General features: G+C 42.8%; 2 protein-coding genes across 4 annotated transcripts in view; one reads left to right on the plus strand and one right to left on the minus strand.

Annotated features, from left to right (window-relative positions):
- The window catches only part of COA1 (cytochrome c oxidase assembly factor 1), a 52,939-nt gene extending 51,506 nt beyond the window's left edge, over window positions 1–1,433 (minus strand). The window contains exon 1 of one of the 2 annotated variants that reach the window (XM_069960331.1): window positions 1,415–1,433. Coding sequence is in view for 1 of the 2 variants with exons in the window: in XM_069960329.1 (XP_069816430.1) it covers window positions 148–265 (118 nt within the window). In the remaining variant the exon portion in view is untranslated. Of the gene's footprint in view, window positions 1–147; window positions 281–1,414 lie in introns of those variants that run through there. The other variant, XM_069960329.1, reaches the window with a different exon arrangement.
- On the plus strand, window positions 227–14,396 carry BLVRA (biliverdin reductase A). 2 transcript variants are annotated; one of them, XM_069960327.1, is made up of 7 exons: window positions 227–365; window positions 6,380–6,507; window positions 6,642–6,761; window positions 7,690–7,787; window positions 9,360–9,467; window positions 12,625–12,796; window positions 12,934–14,396. In XM_069960327.1, exons 1-7 carry the CDS (start codon window positions 348–350, stop codon window positions 13,187–13,189), a joined length of 900 nt encoding a protein of 299 aa, XP_069816428.1. In that variant the 5' UTR covers window positions 227–347; the 3' UTR covers window positions 13,190–14,396. The 2 variants fall into 2 exon arrangements, with proteins under 2 accessions (XP_069816428.1, XP_069816429.1); XM_069960328.1 differs by having other exon boundaries at window positions 228–365; window positions 6,385–6,507.
- The last annotated feature ends 6,005 nt before the right edge of the window (window positions 14,397–20,401 follow it).

The following is a 20,401-nucleotide window of genomic DNA, read 5'->3' on the forward strand; positions in this document are numbered from 1 at the left end:
CTGATAGCGATGCATGAAGAAGTGACCTCTAGTCTTTCCTCCTTATTTAACAGTCTGGACATATTACTAGAGATTCCCCCTCCATATAACCCACACTGGCTCTATTACTGACAGGTTATAAGAGTTCAATGGCTAATAAAACATTACCTTTCCCAAAAGAAAAATGGCGGAGATACGCGTGCGCAGACTGATGACGTCTTAACGCAATCCAATCAAAGTCCTCCCGGCAGGTCTGAGCGATTGTCGCCCAGCTGGAGGCTGACATGTGGGTGGTCTATAGTGAGAAAGCTCGGCCCATAGTGCTGCGCGCTCCCGAGCGTCTCTGAAGTGCTGGACAGCGACAGCTGATGGTCAGGGAGAGAGCGGTGAGTGCGGCCGTGTGCTGACCGTACAGTACGCGGCAGAGCCTGGTGTACGGAGCCGGGGAGGATCGGGCACTGCTGGCACTTACTGGGGCTCAACTTAGTATAGAGATGGTGGGAAAGGCTCGCAGCCAGTCTACACATGTTTTTTTCCGTTTATATTAGTGAAAGATCAAGCTAGATAACTTCCACTATACTTTGTATTGCAGAGCTCTGCTTGCTGTCTTTGAATAGAAACATTTTTGCTTTTATCCTATTTCAGGCCTGGGCTACTTGGCTTTCTATAGAGCTATTATACATGGAGTGACAACTGCAGAGTGTCAGGCGGCTACATGTAATGCTGGACACCATAGTGTTATGGTAATCTGCAAGAACTTTTGACATTGGGAATGGCGCCCACCCGCCTGGTGGTATCTCAGGATAGCAGCTGAGACCTGGTGCCATCAATAGACATGTCAAAAGTTACTGCAAATGATAGTAACATTTCTACAAACTACTACTGACCCCACTGATCCCTAGACTGAAGGGCAGAGGCATCCGTCTGCACACACTGTGCCCTTCATCTGTACTCCGGGAGAAGCATAAGGTTACAGTGGATGTCTGGGGGGATTCCTGGATACAGAATTGCTGGAAGTCCCCTAGTCTTCCCTTGTTCCTTATGCTGCTTGTTATAGCCGGGCAGGGTGGAGATGAAGGGGCACGATGCATACAGCCACACACTCCTGCCCCATGGTTCTAGTGATCAGCTGTGGTCTCAGTACCTGGACCCTCTCCGATACAGTCTATGACATGCTTAGATGAGAGGTACACCTTCTAATCACAGAGTATTGCCTAGTGCATACGGGACTGGTATAGCTCTCCTGTATACCGTGGCATGTTGCCGGCAGGCTACTCACTGTAAAGAACTGAACGTAGTCTTATAGTGCCTATATTGAGTCATTTTTCCTAATATACACTGTTTCTGTGTAGAAAGACTTGGTTCACTAGCAGCATATGCTTTAAACAAGCAGTGAATATGGGGTATCCTGAGGGGATAATATGCAGCTACTTACATGTGTCAGTTTCCAGTTCCTCTGGTTTTGTAACATTCACTTTATGGTCACTGGTTTTGTAACTTCCCAGCCACATGCCTTCAGTCAGCCAGACTAATGCAGTTGTGGGCTGCACCCTGCTCTGCCATCCAGCTCCTTGTCTTTAGTCTGGGGGGGGGGGGGCTGTTTAATCCCTAGAGGAGGCTATTTTATGGAGTGGCGTGTAAATGAGTCACTTGCCACATATTATTATTATTATCGGATCTACCACCCAATAAATCATAAAATAAAATCTAGAGCTGACAGTATTTTCAATATAATAATGCACTTTATTGACGTTAATAGGAATTTGGCCGGCACTGCAGACACTGTATAGAATAACGGCTGCAATTGATTATTGAAATATCGAACATACTCATTATTTACCACCTGCTTTTGTGAAATACAGCTTTTTAAAATCTGTTCTCACATTGTTTAATTCTCAAAATGATGGCAGTATTTAGCTTGTATTTTATTGGGTACCTAGCCTAAAACTGTTCAGTTTCTCTTATTTGGCATCATACAGCAATAATAGAGCCCATTGTAGCAGACATAGGGCCCTATTACATGGAGCGATAATCTGCAGAATCAGGTCAATTTGGCAGATCATTGCTCCGTGTAATAAAGACAACGATCAGCTGATCACTTATGTTCGTATAACAGCAATGGCGAAAATACAATCAAGTTAGGATAGTGCACGCCTCACGCGACTGGGCTCAATGTCTGAAAATCCAATAAGACTGAAGGAGACAGCACTTGGAAGTGAACAAATCTATTGGCTGGGTGGGAGAGCAGGAAGCCTGAACCCCGCGCAGCAGCAGCAAGCAAGATGGAAGAGAGGTAATGTATACAGAGGCAGCTGGTAAGGGGGCGGATCTCTGGAGAAAGGAGGGCGGATCCTCCGAAACATGTCGAGGTGTTTTGTCTCCCATCAGCTTCAGTAGTTTGGGACGTCACACTACCCAACAAAAGACTTTTACATTGCAAGTGTTGCACGCCCTACCGGCCGGAGCGCATCCCTTGTGAAGAGGATATTTCAAATGGAGCAAACAGACTGCAACTCTCTTCAACAATCACTACACCACCATCTGGAGTGAGGATTGCTAGCTTCTTTTCACACTATCCCAGAGGGGATACAGGTAGTGGTTTACCTGACAAACCTCACTCTGGATAGAACGTGTATCTGGAGGTTAGTAATGGTTATACAGCCATAGTGTAGGGCTTTTTCAACAGTCTATTGAACATTCTATATGTCATATGCGTGGAACAGGTACAATTACTTTGTTTTTTGTTTGTAAATTATAAATCTATGTAACTTTCTGACACCAGTTAATTCGAAAGAAAAACATTTTCGCTGGACAAACCGCCCCTGTGTGCTTCTGATGGGGAAGTCCTCTCCTGGGCTTCAGGGGCACTGTTATTCCCTGCACCCCATGTTATAGAAGAAATTGTGTTCCCTGGAGGCTGCACTGATGGGCCATCGGTCTCCTTGACACCATCTTGAGTTCTCTCTATGTAAGAACTGAGAATTTTATGTTTTGCTGTGTGCAGAATCGCTGTTCTCTGTGCGCCAGCTGCCGCAGCTTATGTGGTTGTAAATAATGCAACAGATAATCCAGTAATCCAGATATCATATTCTCCTTCCCCTGAACTACTGCAATACGACTAGAGGACTACTGGATGGATATGCCTTATGCATGTGGTAAGGTAGTGTTCAGTCTTATGGGGTTCTGGGGTTTAGAGGCAGTGGTAAATAACCAATGCTGTAAGATAATAAAGTATATGGAGGATTGCCTAAGCAAAACATAGAAGAATTCTGTAGTGATCATATAGCATCAGCTCTATCAATAATTTAATACTTTAAAAGAGAGAGGTGTTTCTAAAACCTGTCTAATTTTGGTTTGCGGACAGGAATCTGCTTGCTGTGATAGTGGCCGCATCAACCTTTGGGCCCCACAGCAGCTTACACCCAAGGACAGAAGGGGTCCCATAGGACTTGTATAGACAAATGCTTATTAAACATCATCCATTCTGTAGGAGCGGGTGGTGTTGCTATTAGGTCTGTATATTACACATGCTGCCTGGATTCATGCCACTTGTTAGCTGTGTGTGATTATTTATGGATCCTGTTACGTTGGCCCCGGCTGCTGGATGCCTGCCTGCAGTGTGTGAGTCACCCTGGATGTTTCCATCGAGGGCTCATACAAGTCTACAGAAGTGTGAGATCTGTCCATGCATCTCAATAGTTTACAGCTAAGATGCAATCTGAGGCTGGGTTCACACTACGTATATTTGAGGCTGTATGTTTGAGGCTGTATAGCAACCAAAACAAGGAGTGGATTGAAAACACAGAAAGGCTATGTTCACATAATGTTGTAATTGAGTGGATGGCCGTCATTTAATGGCAAATATTTGCTGTTATTTTAAAACAACGGCTGTTATATTGAAATAATGGAAGTTATTTACCGTTATATGGCGGCCATCCACTCAATTTCAACATTGTGTGAACAGATCCTTTCTGGGTTTTCAATCCACTCCTGGTTTTGGTTGCTATGAGGACCTGACATGAGGACCAAATACAGCCTGAAATATACATAGTGTGAACCCAGCCTATAAATGTATTTTCCCTGTATATACACTGTTATTCAATGGGGGGGGCATAGAGTTCCCATTTATAGATTCTGGTGGCACCAATGCCCCCTAAAATAGTGATTTTACATCTCCTATATGGCCAACCTAAGGATTGTCATATTTTTGTAGCAATGATTAGTAAATGACATAATGCATTATTTTACAATCCTCTCATAGACAGTGACACCTGTAAAATAAGATTGTGCATATGAGCTATAATAGAGCCAATGAGATAACTACTAAAAGGTTATACGGTATTGTCCCTTTGACCATTAGGGTGGGTTCATACTGAGAAATTCTCATGGATAATATCCACAGAATTCTGTCGGCTGTCCGTGCGCACGGCCGCGTGCCTTTCTGCCGGCTCCATAGACACCGTTCTATGGGCTGGTGTATTCCGCTATCCGCCGAAAGAAGTGACATGTGATATTATCCGCCAGAATTCCTCAGTATGAACCCACCCTAAAAGAGTAATATCTAGTAATAGAGGGGACATTGCCTGTTGGGTAACCCCCTTTCCCTCTGAGAGGAGGACATGATCCTACTCTCGACACTAAATTGGTATCTCCTGTAGAAAGCCATGTTAGCTCCTACATGCAGCCTTGCCTTAGGGCCCTATTCCACAGGACGATTATCGTTCAGATTATCGTTAAGTCATTCGAATCTAAGCGATAATCGATCGAATTAATAGCAGTTAACGATTAATGACCGAATGAGAAATCGCTGATCGTTTAATAAGACCTGGACCTATTTTTATCGTTGCTCGTTCGCAAATCGTTCGCATTGAATAAGACGTCTTTCGGTCATTCGCAGTAGTGACGAACGCAATAGCATCGACAAGACGACCGCAGGAACGATCATAAGTAGCGATTATTGTTCCATGTAAATAGGCGAACGATTTCAGGTCTTTCGCAATAGCGTTCGTTTGGATCGTTTATCGTTAACGATTATGCAAATGATGATTGTCCCATGGAATAGGGCCCTTAGTTTCTACACAGATTTTGTTTGGGAAATTAGCTCTTACTATAAATCCCCTCTGGGGCAGATTTATTAAAATTGTCTAAATGAAAACCTGTCTTTTCTGTAGCAGCCGGTCAGAGCTCATACGGTAGATGGTGACATTATGGTACATATGGTAGATGATGACACTATTATATGTAACCCATACCAGGGTGTGACCACAGCCCCTTTATCTACAGCAGCCATGCTGTTTACTGGTCGCCCTTCTTGCTGATTAAAGGAAGGACTAGAAAAGCCAATGTCAGCAGTATTGCCTCCCTGCCTGTCTAATCTTTATCATCTCCACCCACCAGCCAAATACAGCTAAGTAGAAACTCCAAAATGATCATGTTCCCCATCAGGTATTTACACTGATATTCATACAGTGAGAAAGTGGAAAGAAAACAACAATGGTGTGAACCCAGCCTGAGCTGTAAGGAATCCAACAACAACTGTGTGGCCTGTTTCCAGAACCATTCAGCTCAATTACATCATAATAAGATGTGACAGATACGTTTAGGAAAGGATATACTGATTTATCTCCCCTTTAGCGCCTCCTTAACATGTCCCCATGACCTGTCAAAAGTTAACGCTTAAAAAAGACCTTTTCATATGTCGTGGTGACATGTAAGGCTGGTTTCACACAGCTTTTTTTGCTCAGTATTTTGCAACCAAAACCAGGAGTGGATTGAAAACACAGAAAGGCTATGTTAACACACTGTTGAAATTTTGTGGATGGCCGTAATTTTATGACAAATAATTACCGATGTTTACCGAACAGCCGATGTTTTAAAATAATGCCAATTATTTGCCATTAAATGGTGGCCATCCACTAAATTTCAACAGTGTGTGAATGTAGCCTTTCTGTGTTTTCCATCCACTTCAGATTTTGGTTGAAAACTACTGAGCAAAAATAATGTGTGTGAACATAGCCTAAATGTGTAATCAATTGGAGTCTGTGTATTAAGAGTCCAGCTTATCTCTAGATAGATCTGGGAGAAGGTATAACTAATGCAGTATATTTCATTATGTAGCATTTACTTTGTATTTGAATTAGTGAGAACCATTGCCAGAATATTATGTTCATGCTATAAATGCAATGCACTAGAAGTGCAAGACCGCCATCTAGAGGATAAAAATGTTGGTGCATAGGTGACAACATTGCAATCACAGGAAATAGGTGTATATACCCAAAGAGAGAGAGAGAGAGAGAGATATTGACTTGCATTAGACATAACTTAATTGCTGATGTTGGGGCATATTTTTTAAAAACTGTCATTTTCTTCCACGCAATAATGTGATATTTTTGTTTTGTAGAGCAGCAGAATGTTTGGTGCAGTAGTTGTTGGAATTGGCATTGCTGGCTCTGTAAGAATCAGAGACCTCCTCAACCCTTTGCTGTCCAGCCCATCAGAAAGTCTGAAACTTCAAGGCTTTGTGTCTCGGTCAGTTTTACTGTTGTCGTCATTGTCCGTAAATGTATGGCCGGATGATTACCTGCCTGCAGCAGCCCTTGTCTAGGCGTTATTAGGTTGTGGCTTGTTGTATGCACTAAGAATTCTGTTCTTCTCCACCTCAGGAGGAATCTTGATCAGTATAATGGTGTGAAGCAGATGAGCCTGGAGGAGGCGCTTCAGAGTTTGGAGGTTCATGCTGCATTCATCTGTACCGACAATCAGAACCACGAGCAGAGTGTCAGGTACTCAGATGTAATGTTATACACAGAGCTCTACACACTAGACAAGTGATCGTGTCATCATATCTCAGGTTGGTGAGAGGAGGTGACAGTAAATGATCACATCCCGCATATCTACTATAAATATAGGGTAGCTCTAGTATAACCCACTGTACTGTAACTTTCTTGTACACTTTGGGTTTCCATTCTTAAATGTTTTCAGAATAGTATTATTTAATATTTGATATTAATAAAAGTTTTCCCATTTCCAGTGACAGCACCAGGAGAGAGGGTCCATCCCCAAGGACAGGCAGCCTGCTGAGATAAAAAGGGGGAACCTCCCACCTGTCTCCAGTGGTTTCCTGTTCTTGGGAGAGCACCCCTTTCTCGATCAGAGGATGTATTCTAAAGTTAGAAACTGTGGGACCCCCGAGTAGAGTGGTTCAGATGGCTTCATACTTGTCCTGCACAGGAGAAGGAAGGGGAGTTTGTCGTGCAGATGCTTTACACACCCATCTCTGTGTGCAAATAGGGGAAAGTTGGTCTTGGCGACGGTTCTCCCATGTGGTGGAGGAAGCTGAGGCCAGAGTATCCTATAAGTGGCTCCACCATTTGAGTCAGGCATTAGACTGCTTCATGGCGGTGTTGGACATAAAGGATGCCAACTATGCTGCGCCCATTCACATAAGACTCACAATGGGACATTCTGGAGGAGGCAGGGTGGCCTGAAGATAGAGGGGTGACCAGAGAGCGCAGGGAGTCTCGTATCCCAGAGCCTTTTTTCTCCATCCTCAGATAAAGGAGTTACACCTCACTTAAGCGATTATTTTTAGATTACATTCTATTTTAGCTTGGTCATTGCTTGTAGGTCTAGCTCATGATGACACTATATGATGAAGAAATATATTTACTGCTAATTTGTTTCCTCATGGGTTTTTTAATTGTTTTGAAGGAATTTCCTGGAAGCTGGTAAGCATGTTCTTGTGGAATACCCAATGGTGCTGTCTGCACAAGCAGCACATGAACTGTTCCAGTTGGCTGAGCAGAAAGGTAAGGAAAGGCAGAGACTACAATGTGTTATATTCCCATAAGATTCACTGTGCTTCCACCCCACTGTTTGATTTAACAACATGCAAATCTTTAATGAACAATTGGGTACTTTTTGCAGTCATGCCTCAGTATGGGGATTCCCATAGAAAGCTTCTCCTACTCTAAAGAGTTCCTGTCTCAGCCAGAGATGTCAGCAGAGAGCACTGTGTCAGACTTAAAATAAAACATTTCCTGCAGGACATACAGCAGCTAATAAGTATGGGAAGACTTGAGATTTTTTTAATAGAAGTAAATTAAAAAAATCTATATAACTTTCTGACACCAGTTGATTTGAAAGAAAAAGATTTTCGCTGGACAACCCCTTTAACTAGATGCCTGAATTACACCAATTCAATGTGCTATATATTATAAGAAGTCTGCAGTAATATCCATATTGATTGTCATTCCAGAGACCTCAATTACTGAATACATTTTTTAACAACAGATAACTTGACAATAGATAACTGAAAGCAAACTTGTCAGCATTTTTTAAGGCCTAAACTAAAGGCAGTGTACAATAGGGCTTTTTACCCTTAATCCATAGATACCACTCTTATTACAATCCAATAAATCCAGCGCTGAGCTATAAGCATTATAAATTATATGCATATTAAGGCCATGTTCCCACTGCAGACACTGGCCGTTCTGTGACCCGGCCGGGTCACACAACAGCCGGTGTCAGAGAAGATCATCCCGGCCAGTACTGCAGTACCAACCGGATGATCTTTACTGCTGCTGAATTCAGATGCGGGCACATCAGTGCGCGCCCGCATCTGAGTTCCCCTCTGCACACAATGGAGTGTGCGGCCAGAGCCACACGCTCCATTGTATGAACTGACATATCAGTTTCTTGCAGAGCCACTAGAGATTCCGGACAGAGTGTATACACTCCAGCTGGGATTCCTTAGAAGGTAGCACTATGTAAGTTCCGTAGCAATGGCGGTCATTGTTACAACGGCCGTGATTATTACGAAACTTACGTAGTGTGAACATAACCTAAGGAATAAAGCATGAGTCTGCAAAGCTCTGCACAGTTTTAGGCCCTTCACTCTACATTAATTATAGCTGGGTCAGGCTGAAAGTGCAAGCTTGTCTGATACTAATCTAGAGGGAAACAAAACACCACTCCTTGCACAATTGTGGAAAGATTTCTTTTGTAGTGGAAAAACTTCCTTCTTGATCCCTATGTCCCTGGATCAGCTTATAAGCATTTCCCCCTCCCTTCTGCATGTCATTACCATTAGCAATGAGATTAATTCTGTGGTCTCTCTGTTATTACTATGTATTATTGTAAGGTACTCTTTTTTTTCTCTGTAGTGTCTTAGCGTTGCTGCCTTAAAGGGGTTATACAGGCTCAAAAAACATGGCTCCTTTTTTCCAAAAGTGACATTGCTGAATTCACACATTTCTCTCCTACGTTTGTAGATTGTATAGAGTACTGAAAACATATGTTCAGTAATTCATCTGTCTGAAAAACTTAGTAATGGTTTTGGGTGAATGCATAACTGGTTACCTTGCATTTTTACCTTGCAGGTAAAGTGTTACATGTGGAACATATTGAGCTTCTTACAGAAGAATTCAAGCAGCTGAAAAAGGAAGTAGCTGACAAGGAACTGGTGGAGGGGATCCTTCATTTTACTGGTGATCAAAACAGCATAATTCCTTTTTGAGTTGGACAGATGGTGCCATTTGTACTGTGCTCCCTGGGCCTTCCCATTGTGGTTTACTGTTCTATAGGCAGAGCAGTAAATGCTGTAATGCATGTTGCCTATGTGTAGAGAAGCCTTGCCTGCTATTTAAACACTCATGCACATGAGTTTTATTAAGCACTGTCTTTAAAAACAACTTTACAGAGGCATCAATATCTAACATTTGTAATTCACTTTAAGGCTATGTTCACACTACGTAAAACTACGGCCGTTGTTCTCGCCGCAGAACTACGGCCGTAGTTTTGCAGAGTTGAACATAGCCTTATGTGCAATGGGATCCCGGCCGGAGCGTACACACATCGCATACGCTCTGGCCGGGATCCCATGCGGTGCCGGAAAAAACTGACATGTCAGTTTTCTGCGGCCGGAATTCAGTGAATTCCGGCCGCAGAAAGACCTGTCAGTTCACACAGTGAAGCAAGCGGCTCTGGCCGCTTGCTTCACTGTAGGCTATGGAAAGCTCTGATGCGGGCGAGCGCTGATGCGCCCGCATCAGAGCTCTGCGGCCGGACGTATCATCCGGCCAGTACTTAAGTACCGGCCGCGATGATCTGGGCACAGACCGGCCGTTCTGTGACCCGGCCGGGGTCACGGAACGGCCGGTCTGATACGACATGTGAACATAGCCTAAAACCACATTTTAGTTTCTGTTTGTAATTGAGAACTTTAACATTGGCCACTAGGTGTCACTGTTTCTGCTCCTCAATACATGTTCCTCAATGACAACTGCAGGGACAAAATATCAGAAGTTTGGGCGGGACATTCAGAGCTCTGTGCTGTCAATCACATTTTTGCAGCTTTAGCACAGTATAGAGAAAGGGGGCACCACTATACAAAACAATACAGCAATCGGGTGCAACCCATGTACTTAAGTACACGTACATAACTTAAACAAGCTATATTGTAAAAGAAAAGAACTAAAGAAGTACTTAAATAGAAATGTGCACATATACTTCTATATACTTCTTTGCTCTATTCTTTTACATTTTTGCAGCTCTCACAAAAATTTGTGCCAAGTTGGCATTATATTACTGTGATTTTTCTATTAGCATTAACATTTTTTACAAAATCAGCGTTGTCACCACTACTTTCGTGTCTGCATTAATACAATGCCATTTATGTTGTAATTTTGCTACATTTGTGGCAAAAACTGTGTTATTTTAATGCAAAACAAAAGTGGCTATAAAAAAACACTAATTTTATTACAACACATTATTATTGTGTCGTAAACTTTGGAAAATCTCAGCAAAAAAAAAAAAAGCATGAAAATCATAATGTAACAAAAATAAATAACCTTTCTAGTGGTCTCTGACAACTGCTCATCTAATCATCTATAAGAAGTCTACTGCTGGGTTCACTGCAGAGTGATTGACAGCACAGAGCTCTGAGTTTCCGGCCCACACTTCCTGTATTTTGTCCCTGCAATTCTCATAGACTAAGGGCCCTATTACACACGATAATCGTCCAAATCGGCCCGATTTGGCTGTTTACTGCTCTGTGTAATAGAGACATCGGCTGATCGTTTCTTTAGGTCTAGACCTTAAAGCGTAACTATAATTTCAGTAGCCAAAAAATGAAATAAATGAAATAAAAAGAGCCCTAAACTGTGATGATAGTGTGTACGCTCGCTGAGATATCCCCAGTTGTTTGGCTCAGAAGAATAAATTAATTTTTCTTCTGGCTGCATGAAAGTGGGCGTGGCCTCTCCCTAATCTCCCTGGCTGGGTCCCTCTATCCACTGAGCAGCACCTCAGCAGATGTATCACACACAGCAGGATTAGATACAGCCCCAACATACAGTATCACAATGTAAGATTAGATACGGAGCCCTAGCAGATGGTATCACATACAGTAAGATTAGATACAGTCATCTGCTCTCATTACACTGTAGGATAATGTCAGCCAAGGAGGTGGGGGCACCTGCTGCAGACATCGGATAGGGATTGTTATATGTACTATGGAAGGACTACAGCTGTGTTGTGCTGGGACTTGTAGTCCTCCCCTCAATGACTCACCCACTCTCCCTCATGCAGCACATTGGAGTCATGGCTGGGATGTCCCTCCTGGGTGAAGCACTGAGTACTTGTCCCTCCATCCATCTCCTCCCCTGCGCTGCTCCTCACACACAACACCCTCAGCTCTGCTATGTGATCTCTGTGAGGGGAGGTGGGAGAACATGCTGCTAGGAGGGGGGGGAGGAGGTTTTGTTTATGTGTGGGCTGTTATCTGATGCTGCTGTCAGAGTCTGTGCACTCAGGACGGATCTGCAGGGAGGGGGCGTGTCCAGCAGAAATGCAGAAATAACTCAGAGCCAGACAGAGCTGTAAGGGCATAATCAGCCTTATGTATTTAAAAAAACTGTTCATTTTAGGTTATTAATGTATATTGCAAAAATTGTTATCATGCCCTAAGCTAACTAAAACTGAAAGGTCAAAATATTTTATAGTTACGCTTTAAGTCATTGTGTACCGCTATTGCACACAGCGATTCACGGCCAGCGGCTGACGATTCAACAAACAGTTTTTACATTACCTATCCACGTTCCCAGTCTCCTCCTGATGCTTCCTTCCCGTTCTGCATGCTGCAGCTTCAGAGCGGCCTGTCTGAGCTGACGGGCCATTCAGCCAATCACTGGCTACTGCGGTCCCAACTAGTGATTGGCTGAGTGGCCTGTCAGCTCAGACAGGCCATTCTGAAGCTGCAGCTCACGGGACTGGGGAGGAAACATGCAGAGCGCAGGAGGAGCTTGGAAACGTGGACAGGTAATGTAAAAACTGTTTAGGCAAAGGCTGCATGAACATCGCTAATGATCTTGCTAAACGATTATCGGGCCATGTTACAGGCCCAGATCAGCGCTCGTTTACAGTATTGGTGGCCTGTGTAATAGCATATATTGACAACAGACAGAGGAACAGAAACAGTGACACCTAGTGGCCAAGGTTATAACTTTCAATTAGAAACCAAGAATAAAATTAGCCTTTTAAGGGAACCTGTCACCGCGGACGCGGGCACAGAGCCCCCCGGTGCAGCCCCCGAATAACAAATATCTTAGTAATTGGCATCTCTGTAACTATTTTTGCTCTGTTTAGGTGGACCTCTAGATGAGCAGAAATCTGGGTTCCCTTCCTTTAGTGGCATTGCTAGGATAACATGGCTGGTTGATCTCTTTGGAAGTTTATCTGTTACCTCAGCCAGCATAGAGGAGAATCAAGAGAAGAAGTACTGCAAGCTGACTGCAGATTTTACTACTGCAGACAACAGGTCAGTGTCGGGTCATTATAAGACCTCTTCCTCTTACTGTCCTCCTCCACAAGTCACTGGTTTATTGGATGAAAAATCAAAGACAATCATCTTGATAAAAGTTTGAATATAGTGTCCTTTTCCTTTTATTTCTCTAGACCACTAACTTGGATTGAAGAAAGGGCCCCTGGCTTGAAGAGAGAGAAAAAAGTCAAATTTACTTTCAAGTCTGGTGTCCTGGACACCTTACCTCCAACCCCGAGAGCTGCTGTGGGGCCCTTCATGCAGGATGAGAACCTGTTTGCACGAAAACTACTGGGGCAGGTATCTAAGGAGGATCTCACAGCTGAGAAGAAGCGCATCCTACACTGCATTGATTTGGCTGAAAAAATAAAGCAATGTTGTCGGCACTGAGCCTACAACTACAATACCCAGGCCCCCCGGAAATGGGGCAAATATGACAGGCAAAAGAGATTATACAACTAGGCTTTTTTTTTTCTTTTTTAATTGATGCTTCAGAATGAAGCATTGTTTATACCCTTTTGAAAAGGGTAATTCTTAAAGTCATTCTTTTTGTAAATTTATATTTGCTAACGTGCCTAGCATTAAGGGAATGTATGTGTTACTGTCACTTTAAAAAACCCTTTAACATGTCACATGTCTAGGTGTTTAGACCCTTCCTGATTGCTAGACAAAGATGGAAGCAGTGTGCACTGAGCCCTCCATTTCCCATCCTGTATAAGACAGGTGTAATTATAAGAATATGGAGTCCATGAGACTTTGCTGCATGTTTCCTCCGGCTCTATCTAGCGATTAGTATGAGTCTGGACACCCTGACCAATGAAAACTCTCCACATGACTGTGACATGTCTGTGACAGTAACACCATAAGGTAACTTTTTGGACTCACCTACAAGGCCCTAAGACACTCGCAGATTATTTTACAGGAACTGGTCATAAAGAAAAGACTGAGATTTCTCCTCTTTTTAAATCTATTACTGGCTTTCATTTCAAAAATCTGTCAGATAATCTTTCTGTGTAATAGGGCCATTAGATTAGCAAGTTTTAGAGCTGCTATCCCGGAGCCTTCAGGACATTGCTACAGCACAGTGATAGATTATAAAGCGTCAAGACAGTGAGGTTGCAAAAAAGTAACATAACAGTGCCTGGTTGTGAGACTGAATATTGTATAAAATCCTGTAAGTGATATTTACTGGAGACCTATAAAAGTTGCGGAAGTTTAGAGAGAGCTATTTATCGGGCTATCGCTTTGATTCTCTTTGTTGCCTGTAACAACCAATCCATGCTCATTTTTACTTCTTATATTTCTTTGGTAAAATGAAAGCGAAGCTCTTGTTTGTTGCCACCGGGAACGGAGAGAATCTTGGTATGAGGTGGCTTGATAAATTTTCTCCCTTAGTGCCGTTAAAGAACTTATTTAAGGGGTATTCTACTCAAACATAACTATTCATATGTTGCTACCAATGGTGAGACTAACAATTCATTCCATTCTAGTTGTTATCTTTTCAGTCTCCTTCCCCCAGTTCTCAGCTGCTGCTTTCTTCTGAAAACACAAAAATGTGTGTGAGCTGTTCTCTCTGTCTCCCCCTTCTCCCCCCTCCCTTCTGAAACAGCTAATGTAAACAAGTCCCTGACAGGCTTTATCTGCAACATTGTAGCTTCTTTGTAATGCTAGGAGAGTTATTCTGAGGTAAAGTTGCTAATTAACTCACTGTGATTAACCCTCCCAGCATTATAAAGAGGTTACAATGTTGTAGATACAGCCTGCCAGGGCCTTGTTTACATCAGCCGTCTCAGAAAGGAGGGGGGAAAAGGGGGAGACAGGAAGAAAAGCTCACACACATTTTTTTTGTTTGTTTTTAGCAGAAAGCAGCAGATGAGAACTAGGGGAAGCAGACTGAATAGATAATAACAAGTATGGAATGAATTATTAGTCTCACAATGCTCAGCAACATATCAAACGTTCTAGTTTAGTGAAATACCCCTTAAGTGTAAAGTGCCTTTACAGGGACTGATATCGACTGGCAGGAGTGCTCATTGCCGATAATCAGCCTGTGTAAAAGGGCCAGCGAGTAGCCAATGAACAAAGCTAGATTGCTGACTGATCCCTCCTTTTGTACAGCCATTAAAATCACAACCAGTTGGCCGCTTATCTTCCTGTGTAAATAGGAATATATGGCTGACCATGATAAAATTAATGATTTTAATAAAGTGCCTCAAAATAAGACGTGTTGAGTCGCCCTAAGGGCTTCTACAGATGGTACAGCGCAGAGGCCACATGGCCTCTATGCACTTCTGTACAATCTATGTATATGGAGATGTTCTCCTCATGAAAACCTCTACACCGGGGCAGATTTACTGTCATAAACACACCAGAATGGACAAGCTTCCAAAAGTGCATAGAAATAACTATTGTGAAAGGCACCTTACATGATGAGGATGATCTTTACATATGGAGTGTACTTATCAATCTTCACATTACTTTAGTAGTAAAAGAGGTTGTTTGGGGAAAACTTTGCCTACAACATCCCTCATGAAACAGTCAAAAAATATATTTTTTTCCTGCTGCTTTTGCTTTGCGATCTGCTGGTCCTGACTGTTCCCATGCTGCCATCCTACTCCCTGCTAAGCCAGTAACAAAGCTGAGGGAGAGCAAAATGCCAGCCGAAGTTGACGGGGCATGAACACAGCCATGACTGGACGAACACACACCACCGGGGGGAGAGGGCGTATCGAGTGTGTGTGTGTGGGGGGGGGGGGGGGGGGGGGGGGTTAGTATGGCTTTTTTGTTTATGCCACAGGAGGGCCATATGCACAGTTGTTAGAATTTCCCAGGATAACCATTGAATTAAGCACCAAGATGTCCTGGAGACTGTTGATCCATGATGCATAAAGGGACTAAAGAGATGTAACACACACACAGTTGTGAAATTTTCATAATTTTTTTTTATATATTATATAAGAAAATATATAATGTATCATATATTTGTGCCAAAGTGTAGTTTGTTTTTTTTATAACTTGCAGTGTGACTACTCCTTTATATGTTTTGGGCTAGGTTCACAGGTATCTGTCAGCTCAGCATCCGGCCAGAAACAGTATACCAACATATATTGTGGCATACACCAGTTGGCCCTATTCATTTCAATGTCTCGAATGTAGTCACCTAGGGGGAGATTTAATAAGGATGCGCCACTGGAGTATGCCAGGGAGAAGGTGCAGATTCTTTACGTCTCCCTGGCGTACGCCAGCCATAACCTCCAGCTTTCCTGAAGGGTTAATGGGGGGGGCGAGGCGAGGTGAGAGGTGGCCCTCTTCCACCTGAAAACAAGTGTAAACCAGGCAAAAATCTTCACCTGCTCCAGAGCAGGTGTAGATTTTTTTTGCAGTGCCTCTGCCTGGCGCGGTGCCGGCCAGCTGTCTCTTAAGGCCCTACCCTATTCCACGGGCCGACTGACAGGAGCATATGAGCGCTTTTGGCGCCCGTTTGCTCCTCGTTCTCTGCTTGCTGCTGCCGCTAGTCTGCGCGGCTGCAGCGAGCAGGTGAATCTGGTGGGGGGGTCGCGGGGAGCTGCGCGGGGGGCTACCCGGGGTATCTCTGATTGTCCGGGCAGCCCATAGGATACAGCAGCGTCTGCTGGCGCCGCTACTCAACGGAGCGGCGGCAGCAGATCGTTGCTGTATCAGTCGTTTGTTTTTCAACATGTTGAAATACAAACGACTGCAACAATCAGACGACATGAACTATGCTGGCTGATCGTTGCTGTCAATTCCACGGGACGATTATCGGTCAGAATGGCCGATATCGCCGTAATACGGACGATAATCGTTCCGTGGAATAGGGCCTTAAGATCCCTTTTAAAGTTGGCGTCTACCAGGTTCTCACATGCCTGATGCTGGACACCACAATATACGCTGGCAGCTCATTTTTAGTGAGATGCTGCTGGACAGGTGCAACACAGTGTGAACCTAGCCTAATTTGGAAATGATTTTGGTAGTAGAGAATGTGTTAATGGATGGTAATGTTGGAGCTTATTTGTACTGTATGTCTTGTATAGTAAGCTGGTGCCAAAATGTTCATTACCTTCAATATTTCTGAAGTGCTTTCTATTTCTGTTTAGTTTCTGCAGCCCAGTGGGTAAGGGCTGCGGCTTTGTGCACACTATGCTCTTACACTCACACAGAATTATGCTCTGACACTTCAAGCACAGCTGTCTCCCGTTTTCTGACAGTGCTAGAGTGGCCTGGGGTGCTGTACATAGTCAAGAGATCTGCCTTTTTACAGGTCTGTGCTCTCTTTGATGGCAGCTTGTACAGCATTTATAGCTGTTAAAGGATAATTTAATTTTTCAAATGTATTAAGGATTCATAAAGTGCTGGAAGGAAATGTTTCTGCAATGTGCAGGTAATGGCCTAATGGAGCATGCCAGCCCAGCATGTGCTCTGTGCAGTATATTTCCCAGCTTTCTGTTAAATAATAAGAGAACATAATAACATGAAGAAAATCATCATAGATATGGCTACAAAATGTGGTTTATACTATAGAAGCAAATTAAAGTGCAATTAAAAATAAAAAGTGTTTTCCTTTTTTTATTTTCTTCCTGCCAGCGCCACCCTTGTATATAGGATATATCAGGTATTGCACCTTGGTTCCACTGACCTAATTGCTAAAACTTTAAAAAAAAAAAAAAAAATAGTGATGTATATTCATTATTTTAGTGATGCAGTGCACATTGCAACTGGTTGGTTGTTTGGCTTTGTGTTTGACCAAAATTACAATGTCAGCGGTAATCTGTTGTGTTTTAATTTATTTTATTTCTTTTTGCTTTTTAACACCACCATGTGATAATCCTAGCTTGTATTCACACTAAGGTACATTCACATAGAAATACAAAGTGAAAGTCTGCTCACCTTGATGAGATTTTTCAGTTGCAACGTATTGATTGAGGGTGCACGGATCCAATGGTGACAAGCCGTTTAATTCATGAGGGTGAAAAAAAATAGTGAAGGTTCCAGCACAGCAGTTGGACACAGCAGCTCAGTTTTATTCGAGAATAAAATAAAGTTTTTGCATTTTATTAATTTTTCTTTTTTGGAGTGCTGGAACGTCACCATTTTTTTCACCCTCGTCTATTCACATATCCTTAATCTGCTGCTGATGCTCATTAAATGCTGAAAATTTCAGCTACTTAGGCTAGGTTCACACTGCATTTTTGCATCTGTTTCAACGTATCCATTCTTTTTGTTTAGTCTTAACATACAGAAAAATGTGATCAACTACATTTTGTGTACACTAATATAAAACAACAACAAAAAAATCTTTCTGTATAAAGCACATATATTAAGTCCGTCATGCAGACTCTGCTTGAAATTTCTAAATCCTAAAATCATGATCTACTATTTTCACAATAGAACTTGCTTTTTTAATGTAAATTAAAGTAGGCATGTCTTATGACATGAATGTAAAATTCACCTTATAAACAGCAAAAGTTTGCTCTTTTGTGGCAGAGACTTTTTTTTTTTTAATAAAGTTTTATTATTTTCTGTTAAAACACAAAAATTCATAAACCACATAATTACATCACAAAAGTAATAATATACCAAGACCCCCCCTCCCCCCCCCCCCCGTTCTCCGAGCTTGGGTATGGAAGGTTTGGGATGGGGGGGGGCCATCCCAAACCTTCCATACCCAAGCTCGGAGAAGGAAAGAAAAAAAACACAATAAATAAATTAACTAGCAACCTCATACCATCTAATACCACCCATTCCACCACCGTGGGCACAGAGGGGGATATCCACTTTCTCATTATCAGCAGTTTAGCATAAAAGAACATTTTTAATATCGTATTCCTTTGTTTCCTCGAACCTCTTTTAGACAACCTAGAGGTATCCTCCAGTATCACCAGGGCAAAATTCTCCTCTATTGTCCACCCTACAGCCAACGTAACCCCTTGCAATACCTCCACCCAGAATTCTCTCAGGTTTTCACAGGACCATAGCATATGCACGAAATTACCATCCTCTTTACGACATCTAGGACACAGATTATCAGAACGTTTTCTAATTTTGTATAAAAAGACGGGGGTATAGTAGAGCCTAGGGACTATATTAAACTGGATCAACTGATGATTTCCAGATGGTCCCACTTTTTTAATATTACTATACACAGTTGTCCAGTTCACTTTAACCCCAATATCCAATTCCCAGGCTCCCTGGCTCCAAATTCCCATGTCCCACTCCAAGATGAAACACTTATATAATACCGATACTCCTTTACCGATAGCGCCCCATCCTCCCCATCCCCTAAGTTTATCTATCATCAAGTTCACTTAAAATCTATTATCTGGGCTTTTCAGGTCCATTTTCACAGAGTTTGATAATCTCATATAGTCAAACCATTGATTTTCACCGAGGTTATGATCAAGTTTTGCCTGTGCCCATGTTTTAATTTTCCCCAATACAACCACATTCGTCAACAGTCTCAGATCATTCGCCAACAGACTATTTATTACCCCTAGTAATTTAGTACCTCAACTAGTCGGCTATTGTCCCATAAGGGAGAAAAGGGGAGGAAACCCCCCTAATTTCCTCAGTTCCTTACAGGTTCTGACTAAAGCGATAGCTATCGGCCAGGTTGAAACCAACCCCTTTTCCAAGATTCCAGCATCCAACTTTTGGTAAATATCTAATTGTGTATCCTTTAACCCTTCACCCAAGAGAGAGAAAAACGGATTTTCCCTTCAACTCAGAAGCCAGTGAGCCTGGGAAGCCAAAAAAATACATTTCAAAAGATGGGAGACTCAGCCCCCCCTATCCCTTGGCATAGTTAGTAGTTCCAATTTTATTTAAACCCGTTTGCGGCCCCATATTAGATAATTCACTGCCGCTTTAATTCTAAACTGTTTTTTCTCCGCCCACACAGGATCGGCCCCAAATGCATACAGAAATTTCGGCAGGCATACTGTCTTCAATAGAACCAACCTGTCCACTCTAGATAGGGGGAGCCTAAGCTAAATTTCCACCCTTTTCTCTAACTCTCTAATCCTGGGGATCAGGTTAAGCTCGTTTAAATCTTCAATTCTTCTGGATACCTAAACCCCCATATATTTGAAAGAGCCCCCCTGCCCCGGCACCTCAAACTGAGGGAGAGTCAGTATCTCCTCCGTGCCCACTTGCATAAACACCGACTTCCCCCAGTTTATTTCCAAACCGAAGATCTTCCCAATATCCTGGATGAGGTCTACCACTTTTGAAACCGCTATTATGGGGTCTCTGAGAAATAAAAGTAAATCGTCGGCATAGAGAGAGACTCTGTCCCCCTCACCCTTCGCCCCAAAACCAACGATACTCGGATCCAACCTAAGAAGATTTGCCAAAGGCTCTATACTAAGGGCGAAGAGCAAGGGGGAGAGAGGACATCCCTGCCTGGTTCCACGTTCCAGTTTAAAAGAGGACGACTGAGACCCATTTACTGTGACGGATGCTCTTGCATCATCATATAACAGCTTAACCATATCTATATACTTACTGCCCAACCCGAACTGTCCCATCACCCTCCACAGGTATTCCCACTCCATCCTGTCAAAGGCCTTAACGGCATCTAATAAC

Source organism: Dendropsophus ebraccatus, chromosome 2 (assembly GCF_027789765.1).
Source record: "Dendropsophus ebraccatus isolate aDenEbr1 chromosome 2, aDenEbr1.pat, whole genome shotgun sequence".
In the NCBI taxonomy this organism is placed as follows: domain Eukaryota; kingdom Metazoa; phylum Chordata; class Amphibia; order Anura; family Hylidae; genus Dendropsophus; species Dendropsophus ebraccatus.

Coding starts and splice junctions, on each gene's coding strand:
- BLVRA (XM_069960327.1), top strand. Junction 6,508..6,641: donor CTTCAAGGCTTTGTGTCTCG/GTCAGTTTTACT, acceptor TCTCCACCTCAG/GAGGAATCTTGATCAGTATA. Junction 12,797..12,933: donor TTTACTACTGCAGACAACAG/GTCAGTGTCGGG, acceptor TTATTTCTCTAG/ACCACTAACTTGGATTGAAG.